Source organism: Nematolebias whitei, chromosome 13, assembly GCF_014905685.2.
Source record: "Nematolebias whitei isolate Nwh7 chromosome 13, NemWhi1, whole genome shotgun sequence".
NCBI lineage: Eukaryota > Metazoa > Chordata > Actinopteri > Cyprinodontiformes > Rivulidae > Nematolebias > Nematolebias whitei.
Window position 1 is genome coordinate 27,446,844 of NC_056510.1, and position 12,052 is coordinate 27,458,895.

Sequence of the window (12,052 nt, forward strand, 5' to 3'; positions counted from 1 at the left end):
AAGTACTACTTGTACTACTATTCCTACTTTGCAGTTTTTCACTTGTCGCGGGACTTAAGGGTACGGATCCCCTGCAATACACAAGGGACTACTGTACACCTAAAACTGATTACTTTAAAGTAAACAATTAAAAATAGCTGTTATAGCTAAGCAATCTTAGCTAACAAAACTGGCTATAACTGAGTCAGTTTTGAATATTTTGGACTAAAATTTAGTGTGGTAGTAGCTGACAATCATTCCCAACGCATGGTTTGAGTGTTGACAGATTGTGCAGGATGTTGTAATGTTGCTTGAAGTGGTGCATGACTACATGTTCAAGGTGTCCCTTCCTATCATAACGTGATATCTGTTTAAATTATCACCTTTATTTTAGTTTTTTTTTTTTCTGCTCTCTGCAGCCTCTGTATGACACAGCATATTTGACGCTGTACAACATCAGCTTCACATCCCTCCCCATCCTCCTGTACAGCCTGGTTGAGCAGCACGTCACCATGGAGACACTGAAGAGAGAACCCTCGTTGTACAGGTGAAGAAATGAGTCTCCACCCTGATTTGTGTGTTGTTTATGGCTGCCATGATAACATGTTTGTTTGTGCCTGTTTGTTTTAGGGACATTGCCAAGAACTCCCTCCTCCGCTGGCCTGTCTTCCTCTACTGGACATGCCTGGGTGTGTTTGACGCCTTCATCTTCTTCTTTGGTGCCTACTTCCTGTTTGACAACACCACCTTCACCAGCAATGGCCAGGTGAGCCTCTGTACTGTATCTGGTTTAGGAAAAGACAGGTAGAATTGTTTTTATGGGTAATACACTTAAAAAAAGGCCAGGTATGGCATTTGGTTTAGTATTTAAAGTGTCTTTTATTGAGACAAAGCCATCAAAAACCCTCACTCATCTTCACTGGATTATTTTAGTGCAATATTAAGCTTATGGGGTTAACTTTATGCTAATTGTTTTGTGTGAACAGTTCTGTATCAGTAAATTTTCTGTCCCAGTCCCCCAAATAGATTTGTAACATTGGATCTCCATTCATATCGACAACACAATAGCATCTTTCTCTGTACCGTTAATTTGTACCATGTCAACTGTTTTAATTGCCTTTGGTCCTGTTTTTTAAGTTGAAACATCCTGAGATTCATTTTACCTTTTGTCCTGATTCTTTTCTCTTTTTCTTCCCCCCTCCTTTTTTCTTGCTTCTTCGCTCTTTATTTTGCTCCTCTCTTCCTCCTCTCCCCCTCCTCTTCTTCAGCTTATGACCACCAACACACAGATGGTAAGCCTGTCTCCCTCCCTGTCAACTCTCTCTGTCTCTCATTTCCCTTTGAGTTCCTGTCATTTATTTCAGTTTGACCGTTTCATCCTTCCTCACCTTGCATAATTCATGCACTTTCATTTAAGTGTGTTAATTTTCTAGAGCCACATATTCCCTGCCTAATAATCAGCCAAACTGAATCCTGCACAGTACCTGGTCTTAACCTCTTCACTGACAGTAGACATTTTAGCTGCTTCTCCATATTATCCTTGTGTTGTGGTAGTGAATAAATCAAAATAATGTGTGGAAATGCTTTAGCATCTGTTGTTTTTCTATCTGTTGTGTTTGTGCATTTTTGTATGTATTTGTGTGTCTGTCTGGTTTGTTTTCACTGCTTCTTCAAATCTAAAACAAATAAATGTCTTAAATGTAAAATAAAAATGCAAATAATGATGAAATTCCAATAAAGATAGATATTTTATTCCACCATCAGCCAGCTTTAACTCTTACATGAGTAGTCTAAGTAGTCTAACTTCTGTTTGTTAGCCATGTTTTTCCTTACCCCCCCCCCCCCCCCCCCATACTCCAATCCCATCTGTTATCTCCTGATGTCCGCTTCTTCTTTCTAGGATTTTAGTGAGTAGAAAATGTGAATGCTATAGAGGAATTTTTGAAGCTTATTTGTCACAAACCTTAAACCAAATTTGACACAATGTTTTAAATCTCACACATCACTTCCTACTTTGGATATGAGGGTGTTTATGTTCCTCCTTTATGTGCTCACAGATGTTCTTTAATATTGTAGGATGTAGACTAGATAATGCTGACGGTGGCTACTGACCATCTTCTTCTCTTCTCTCACAGATGTTTGGAAACTGGACATTTGGGACACTCGTCTTTACTGTATTGGTGTTCACCGTTACACTCAAGGTATGTTAGCACTTGACCTTGAAGATCAAAAAACTGTTATGGTTACATAGCAAAATCCCTTTTTATGAAGTCATTTGAATTGTAGAGCTTCATGCACTTTCATTTTCATGGCTTAGTTTTCTGCATTGTGGACGACCAAATGTTATGTATAAACACTGACCGCTTTGGGTTTTCAGTGGCTAATTTATAAACATATTTGTCTTTGGCCCATAATTACAACAATTTAATATTTATACCAATTTCAGTCTTCTAAATAAAAATAAATAAATAAATCAGTTATTGCCTATGATTTACCCTTGGGCTCATTCAGGGTCAGAACATTTTCCCATCAGTACTTTACATATTCAGTAGTCCCTCGCTACTTCGCGGTTCGTTTATCGCGGGTTCACTATATCACGGATTTTCAAAGTAAGATTGGACATGACTCTGTTGGCTGATTGATGGATGAGCCATGGGTTGTTTATTTGTAATAAATTATTTTAAATGATTTTGTACCATGTGTGCAGCCCACAAGTGCAGGAGGAAGCTCCCTCCTGCAGCTGATCAGCTGATCTCCTTCTCTGCCACACACATTTCTCCTGCTGCAGCTTTGTGACGGGTTAACCCTTTGCTGTCCAAATGCACCGATTGATTTTTGTCTTCCAACTTAAAATTCAAAGTATGTCGCATCGTAAAATCATCATAAATCACAAAGTATAAAAGTCTTTAAAGTTATTTTTAATTATTTTATAACTTCTATGTTCAGTTGTTGAAGTGTAATTGATCTTCAACAAGTACATTTCTGCTCCGTGCTGCAGAGCTGAAGCTGTGTGACATCCCTTTGATGTCCTGCTGCACTTCACTTCTCTACGATTTAAATTTAAATACTGTAATATTTTAAATAAACAATCCATGCTCTATGGATTGTTTATTTAAAATATTACAGTATTTAAATTTCAATTGTTTGTTTAAGGAGGGAGATTGGGAATAACGTGATGAGTGTGATTACAGCCTGGCACATGTCATGACAAAGTTTACTGAACTTGAACTGAACTTGGACTACTGTATCTCTACTTCACTGTTTTTCACTTATCACGGGTGGGTGTGGTCCCTAACACCCGCGATAAACGAGGGACTACTGTACTTGATGAAATGCTTCCTATGAATACAAGTCCAAGTGTAGAGTTATTTATATTTCTTTTAAAACTAATAATTTTTTTATCTAACCAATTACATACAGAGCTCTTAAAGATAAGAGTTGTGGTCACTGGCAAATGCAACGTGGTTGTTTCAAAAGTTAGTGTAGTATTTCTGTCAAAATCCTAAATGTGGTATTTCAGGAGAAATGACTATTAAATCTACTGTAATTTCTGAACTATTGAGCACACCCGAATATAAGCCACGCCCACTGAATAAATAAAATAATAATAATTTTGTACATACACAGTATATAAGCCGTGGGTGTCCATGTTGTAACATGATATGTTTACATAAATATTTTTAAACATTTAATGAAATATGTATCAGTAACATACACAAATATGTACAGTAAATGTTTTTTTTTTTTTTTTGGGGGGGGGGGGTCTCAAGAGTGCCTGTAATATAGCTGATTCAAAAAATTTAAATAAAAATACAGTAGTCTACCAGGAATCACTGATCAACTTCCTCTTGCGCAGTGTGCAGGAGGAAGGTGAAGTTCTGGCGAAGTTCAAAGATATATAAATATATATCTATATATAGATATATATAGATATAGATAGATATATATATAGATATAGATAGATATATACATAGATATAGATATAGATAGATAGATAGATAGATAGATAGATAGATAGATAGATAGATAGATAGATAGATAGATAGATAGATAGATAGATAGATAGATATAGATATATATATAGATATATATAGATATATATAGATATATATAGATATAGATGGACCCGAAAGTCCCAGGTTCGATCCCCAGTCACTGCACATCACGTGGCGTCTCTGGGCAGCACGTCTCATCCCCAAAATGCCCCCCGGGCGCTTTCAATAGCTGCCCACTGCACCACCTGGTGGTGGATGGGTTAAATGCAGAGACTAATTTCGCCATTGTATGGAAACATACAGTGCTGACATTGTGATGACATTATTATTATTGAGGACCAGATTTAACTTTTTTAGATTTTTCTACCTGGATTATTGAGCATGCATCAGGATATTATTATTATTATTATTATTATTATTATTATATATAGATATAGATAGATATATATATATATATAGATATATAGATATATAGATATATATAGATATAGATATATATATAGATATAGATATTTATATAGATATATAGATATAGATATAGATATATAGGTATATATAGATAGATATATATATAGATATAGATATACATCTATAGATATAGATATATATTTATATATATGTAGCACGGTGGCGCAACTGGTAGAGCTGCTGCCTCTCAGCGAGCAGGTCCTTGGTTCAAACCCCGGTCCAGGGGCCTTTCTGGGTGGAGTTTGCATGTTCTCTCCGTGCATGCGTGGGTTTTCTCCGGGTACTCCGGTTTCCTCCCACAGACCAAAAACATGCATGTTAGGCTGATTGGTAACTCTAAATTGTCCCTAGGTGTGAATGAGATAGTGAATGGTTGTTTGTCTGTATGTGGCCCTGTGATGGACTTGCGACCCGTCCAGGGTGTACCCCGTCCCTCGCACAGTGATTGCTGGACATGGGCACCAGCGACCCCCGTGACCCAAAATGGAATAAGCGGGTAAAGTTAATGGATGGATATATATGTATAAATTAGCCGCAGCATTTTATAAGCTGCAGTGTTCAAAGCGTGTGGAAAAAAGTAGTGGCTTGTAGTCCGGAAATTACGGTAGTTGGTACTCAAAATGTTTGGAAAACTGCGAGCAAGTGCACAACTTTTTCATTGCAGTCCTACTGAATTCTGAGTCTTTGTGACCAAGTGACCAGTGAGTTGAGCGGCTAGTTTTAAAGTCGTGTGTTTTTGTGTGCACAGTTTACAAAACCATGTTCTAGACTGCTCTTTATTTTGTTTCCCACCTCCACCCGCATCTTACTTGTCTCAGCACATTTTGTGCTCCCCTTGGCAGACGCCCCCAGTGTTTATTATTTAATCTACAGGAGTACACTTTTTTAAATTGTGGATAAACAGATTTGAAATAGTTTTTTAAATTATTATTTTTTTATTAAATATGTCGCGCAGATATTTTTAACTTGTTTAAAACGTAAGATTGTGAGCTTACTTGAGTAAATTAAGTAAATCCACCATCTGCTCCCTAAACAGGTCTCTCTTGAAAATGAGTCCTCGTGGCTCAATGAGACTACCTGGATAAATAAAGGCTAAATGGAAAAAAAAATTGAAAACAAGTTTGAACATTTTGATACATTTTACAGATTCCCTCACAAATGCTGTTTGTCAATTAGTTGCCAACAGTTGCAGTCCAGATATATAATGGCTTTAGAGTCTGTTAATGTTAAATATAAATGTTAAAGCCTTGTTTTTTGTTGTGTTTTTAATTACCTGACTGTTCCAATCATTTGAAAAATGGCTAAAAGTGGCCTAAGTCATTGTCTGACCAATCAATCAACCTGTTCTTAACAACGTTTCATAAATTACTGACTAAAGTTTCCACAGTGATTAAAGTAATATGTCTAGTGTTGTTGACTGTATTCAACTTTATTGACAGGTTTGGTCTTTATGATTTTTTTCCTTGTTTCAGCTTGCCTTGGACACACATCACTGGACTTGGATCAACCACTTTGTTATCTGGGGATCACTACTTTTCTATGTTATATTCTCTCTCCTCTGGGGCGGCATCATTTGGTAATGTTACTCATTGATTTGACTACGAATTATAAAGCCGATGTTTTTAAACCGGTCCCGTCTGAGAATCCATTTCTGTTTCCTGTTGCTCATTAGGCCCTTCCTGAACTACCAGAGGATGTACTACGTGTTTATGCAGATGCTGTCCAGTGGTCCGGCATGGCTCAGCATCATCCTCCTCATCACCGTCAGTTTGCTGCCAGATGTCATCAAGAAGGTTCTCTGCAGGGCCACATGTCCCACAGCGACCGAGCGCGCACAGGTAAAAACCACAAACTGTTTACTACTTCAAAATTAGGCCTCTAGTGATCTCTATTAGTGTCACTAAGTCCATTTTACAACTGATTAGCTAATGTATTCCCTTTCCCAAATGAAATCAGCAGTGAATTTAGTACGCAATAAAATAGTAGTTCTCTTGAATCTTAGCTCAGAGTGTGCGATCTTTTGACACTATAAAAGTAAGCTGTAAATGTATTCCTATTAATCATCCAGGAAGATCATTAAGTCACTTGATAGCTTCAAGCATTAGCTTAAAGTGACTTCCTGTCCCCTGTAGCTTAGCTTCACCATGAAAGAATTACAGAGTGAAAGATCTGACTGGATTCTTCCTGCTGTGCTCTTTCTCCTCTTTCCCCCTATTGGATCACCACATTCAAAACTGACACCATTCCCTGTTGCTCTTTATTTTTTTCTATTTGACCTTTTTCTCCTTTTCTTGTTTCTTCCTTCCTTTCCATTGCTATTTTCTCTTTTCTCCCCCTTCATTTCTATTTCTCCTCCCATTTGACTGTGGCTCTCCGACACTCTTTCGTGCTAACTGCAGTCCACCCGCCCGTGCCTTACCGTAGAGCCGTCCACTATCTTCATGCTTTCTCAGTCCTCCAGCAGAATGAGTTTCTGATTGGACCAGAGATCCAAGAGAGGAGCAGGAGGGGGAGGTGACTCTTTTAAGCTCTCATGTCTGTGTGCATGGTGGCATGGTCCAGTGTAAACCACTTGTCTCGGCCTAAAATCATCTAAAACCATCTACTGATGACGTCACCTGGTCGTATTTGTATGCCAAGTTGCATTTTGTTAGTCATTCCTCGTCTTCACGTTTTTTTGTGTCCCATCTTTTCCCAAGATGTATGCATTTAATTTACTTTATGCACTTTATGTTATTGTTTAGTGGTGGTTTTTCATTAACTTTGTCACAATTAATTTTTCAGTAGTTCAGAGATTCAACGATTGTAGTTTTTGATTTCCAATATTTCCAAAGCTCTGACCAGCTTTGATTTCTTTTCAAGAACTATAGTTGAAAGCAGACAAAAAAAATCTAATTTATTAATAAATGGACAAGTTAAATATTTGCTCATATTAAACTTATTTTTCCCTAAACAACACTAGTTTACCAAGCCTTCTCTGTCTGTCACTGGATGTCTACAAACATCACGAGACAAGCCTGCAAAGCTGAAAAACAGTCACCTGCTGATCAATCGCGGTTCCCTACTACAATTAAATTTGAAAAATATATTCATTATAAAATCTAAAATGTGAAGTTTCTTGTCCTCTAGTAATTACTTTGTCTATCCATAAATATTAAAGTGAAAGCTGTAAAGCATTCCTTCAGTGTGGCTGCTTCAGACAGATTGATTGTTTCAACTTGAGAAATTGCATTTCCTGTGAAAATGCAGTGTGGATGCTTGCTGCAGAAGAACTTGTAAGCAGTATGTTTAAACAGCTTGTAAACAGATTAAATGAGCTAAAAACATGCTGAAATATACCTGAAATAGATGGTGTACCTTAGTTTAGCAGGAGAAAACAGAAAGAACACATATTTACTGAATTAGGTTTAAATAAGCAGAAATGAGCACAAAAATTAGAAATAGCTAAAAAAAACTGAAATTAACAAAAAAAATAGTGGAAAGTTGCTGAAAAGGCAGAAAGAAACAAACTACCACAAGGAAGCAGAAGGAGCTGAAAGGAGCTAAAAAAAAATTGGAATTGCCTAAGAAAGCTAAGTAAAAACAGCTAAATAGTAGCTGAAATAGTAGAAAAAGTTGAAACTAGTAGAAATAAGCTGAAAGAAGCATAACAAGCTGAAATCATCAGAAAGAAGTTAATTAAGCTGAAAATAGCATAAATTACTATGGAAAAACTTGAATTTATCTGAAAATAGTTGAAATTAGCTAAAAAATGCAAAAACTTAGCTGAAAGGCTAGAACAAGCTTACAGCAAAGTAGCTGAACAAACAGAAAAGCTGAAACTTGCAGAAAGAAGCTGAAAGGAGCAGAAAGAAGTTAGAAGAAGCACAGAAATGTTGTAGTTAGCAGAAAGAATTTGAAAGGAGCACAAAACAGTTGATAAAACAGCTGAAAGTTGTTGAAAAAAGTTTAAATTTGCTGAAAGAAGCTGAACCAGAACAAAATGTGAAAGGAGCAGTAAAAGGTTGTAAACACATCTAAAGATTTGAAGGAGGTAAAATGAGCTCAATTCATTTTCTATGTGAAAAAAGTGGTAGAAAAGGCTAAATATTTAAAAAAAGCTATAGTTGCACCAATACCAAAAGTCATAGCAGGATTGTCCTGAAAGAGCTGAACGTTTTGATTTATGATTTGTTGAAATAGCTGAAAACTGCGGGACAAGAATCGTGCCTAAAAACGTACAGAAGAAGCGAGGATCACAATAGTGTGAATGCTTCATAAACATTCACACATGGCTCTTCATAAGAGAGTAAATATGAGCTCAGGCAAGTTTTTAATGTACTAATTTGTAACTTGTGCTCTTTGTGTTTTTATTCTTTATAAACACTGACCTGCAGATGTAAGAAATTACAGATCATTACCTGAGCCTGACTATAAAAAGTAGCACAAGCTCTTAACAAGAAAAATTATTGATTTAAAATCTTTATGCTTTAACATAATTTTAGGAGAAATCGTAATTATGAACTCTTGTAAAACTCAAACTGTGATGAGCATAGAACCTTACATTCACAAACAGATGCTTAAAATCAACGAAAAGATCAAAAAATATATAAATGAATCAGATGCTAAATAAATTTGCAGTTGAAACAGAAAATTAGTCTTTTCATGGAAACTTTGTCCTCCGAGTGAAAAAAGGGACCAACCAGGATATCAGTCCAAAGTCCAGATCAGAGTATTTACACTTTAAATATTTGTCTCTGAGTCATGTTTCTTAAATTATGCTTCTTAAAAAAAGTGACATTTGCAGTTTTCTTCATAGACTTATTTAGTATTTTTAAAAACATTTTATAGATTTAATAATCTGAAGGTCAAAATTTGATTTGAACACTTGACAAAAAACACTGAGTTACTTGTGCATCGATTAAAATGCTCACTGGGATTATCAGTCTAAAATTAATTTAGTATAAAGACTAAATGTAGTTTAGTCAAATTAAATTAAACATGTAATAATTTAGAAAGCCTGTTTATCAAACTTGGAGTGTAAAGAGAAAATCAACATCAGCTGAGCTTCAATCTCCCGTCAGCTTTAAGCAGACGTAAATACAATCTTCCATATTTGAGGCAAACGCACATTAGAGAGATTTCTGTTACCTATTCTTTAACGTCATTGGGGGGGGGGGGCATTGGGGGGGCTGTGGCCCTGCTGCTGGTGGAGGAAGGAATGAGAGGGATCATCTTCACCCTGATAAGGATTTTGAAGGGGACCGTGGAGAAAAAGCAGCTATAACTCATGACATTATGACGTCACACAGCCACAGCATCAAGTGTCAAACTCAAGGGGGTCACAAATGAAAACTTCTATCAGTACATTAACTCCAGTCTGATACAAGATATCTTCTCTTGGTTGGAGGTTCCTTAACAAAAGTTTCATCTGCCTCATTTGATGTTCTCAGTCGCGTTTTCAAAATCATATTGTGAAAATAATAATAATTTTGGTTTCAGCACTGGCTGACTGTCACGAGAAGTCTGTACTAAATCAAGTATGCACAGACTTTTTAAGTAAAATGAGAAGCAATAAAATTATTTAATTTTATAATATCATCTTGGGGGCCAGATAGGATGTTAACAAGGGCCATATTTGGCCTTGAGTTTAACATGTGTGCAGAGTCCCCCCTCCATACACACGAGTCACAGCTCAAGGTGTGTTGATCACTGGGTGGTCTTACTGCTGTCGCTATGATCCCCTGGACCACTCTGATTACATGGAGTTGTTCTGTTTCTCAGACTAATGCGACTGTCCTGAAAACATTTTCCTCTCTGAACTTACTTTTCAATAATCCATCCATTATCTTTACCTGCTTCTTCCTTCGGGAGTCACTGGTGCTCATAGCCATCACTGTGTGAGAGGTGGGGGACACCCTGGACAGGTCTCCAGTCCATCACAGGGACACATAGAGACAAATAGCCATGCATTCTCTCACTCACACCTAGGGACAATTTAGAGTTACCAAGAATCAGAATCTCTCATTAGGACCGCTGCTCTACGTTCACAGCTGGCCGTTCTTCTCGGTGCTTTGGGGGATGGAAATTATGTGATCTGAGCAGCAAACGAATGAGAAATTTCAGCTCGTTTTTTAAATTAAAGTGCAGCTACTTAAACTCAGTTTTTTTAGTTTGTAGTTCAAAACAAATAAAGTAAATTAAGAGGGTCAAAGATTTCTGAGGCACAGGGTTTAGTTGTGTAATGTAAAATATCTGTGTTGTTTATACAAACTTAGTTAGTATTAAATCTATGTATGAGGTATTATTTTACTTAACAAGGCCACTCGTAGGTTATCCAATCAAATGCTGTGCCAAAGGCTCAACAGAGAAGTCTGGTGGTGTTCATCTGAGTTAAATTCAAAACAGTCTTCTCCTCGGATAAAAAGTGTTAAATTATTATTTTTATATATGAATGTTTCTGTTCAGTGCCCTGGATGACTTCTGTTGTGACTTGGTGCTACTGTAAACCGTAAATAAATAAACTGAATTGAATCGACTCTCAGGGGTTTAAGGTAAAACGAGGACATCTGGTGTTGGAAAATGGGACTGCAGGTGGAAATTTGAGTCCTAACAGTGTGCAACATCAGACACCAAAACTAATCTTAATATAAATGTTCAGAAGTGTTCTTGTTGATTAGGAAAGTCTTCATTGTATCTATAGTTCTATTTTGTTACAGCTTATATGAATATTTGTCATGAATCATTAACTTTAACAGGATTTGAAAATAACCTCTTGTTTTTGTCTGTATTTCATATTTTCACAATTGTTCCCTTTTACCACTCGATTGTTTGCATGTTTCTGTTCTGATCATTCCTCTGTCTTCAGTTTCTTACAGTGAATATTTGTTTGTTTGTTTTTGAAGGACTGTGAGAAGTTGCTGCCAGGCGGCATGGCAGAGTTGACTTCACTGTCTTTCCATCGTCGGTCCTACAAAGGCAGGAGCACAGATTCCTCCCACCTCTGCCTTGGTGCTGCAGAGACGCTGTCCCTCCGCAGGTCTAATCCTCTTCCCCAGAAACTCCTCGCTCACTTTACAGAAGGAGCTGCAGCTGACACAGTCAGCCCCTACATGTTTCGTTTCTCAGGGGCAGGATTTGCCTACTACGCTCCGGGACCGGAGACCTCGGTGTGAGACGATGGGAAAACCAAAAGAGTCTGCGGTATCGCCCCGAGATGTGTGACGAAGTCCTGCGTTGGTTTTACAGAACGACGTGTTGAAACACTTCAGAAGCTCTGCTCCATGCTCAGTTCATGCGCATTTCCTGGTCTACACCTGAATGGACAACTTTTTTAGATCGAGTTGCCGTCGTACTTTTATAATTTCATGCTTTTTGCGCCGCCTCTGTCCTTATCGTTTTAAAGTTCCCTCTAAAACTTTTACTCAAAACATTCTGGGACTTTGTGCAACGGTGTTATTGCTTTTCAGAACAGTTTTGAACCTTTTTCAAACCTCATTTTTATTATCTAGTTTTTGGCTCCTCCACTTTTTTGTCATTTTTTGCTTTTGTGCAAATGTTTGTTAAAAACATTTCTGTACATTATGTGGTCTGGCCAAGTAATGGGGTAGCTCAGCTCAACCCTTTAGGTA

General features: G+C 37.3%; 1 protein-coding gene across 1 annotated transcript in view; it reads left to right on the forward strand.

The window, feature by feature from the left end:
- LOC119419249 (probable phospholipid-transporting ATPase IH) overlaps nucleotides 1-11,798 on the forward strand; it is a 54,032-nt gene extending 42,234 nt beyond the window's left edge. Inside the window, exons 24-30 of the mRNA XM_037686558.1 lie at nucleotides 399-526; nucleotides 610-745; nucleotides 1,248-1,271; nucleotides 2,115-2,180; nucleotides 5,915-6,018; nucleotides 6,115-6,280; nucleotides 11,327-11,798. Of these exons, the coding sequence (XP_037542486.1) occupies nucleotides 399-526; nucleotides 610-745; nucleotides 1,248-1,271; nucleotides 2,115-2,180; nucleotides 5,915-6,018; nucleotides 6,115-6,280; nucleotides 11,327-11,596 (894 nt within the window). The 3' untranslated portion in view covers nucleotides 11,597-11,798. The remainder of the gene's footprint in view (nucleotides 1-398; nucleotides 527-609; nucleotides 746-1,247; nucleotides 1,272-2,114; nucleotides 2,181-5,914; nucleotides 6,019-6,114; nucleotides 6,281-11,326) is intronic.
- The last annotated feature ends 254 nt before the right edge of the window (nucleotides 11,799-12,052 follow it).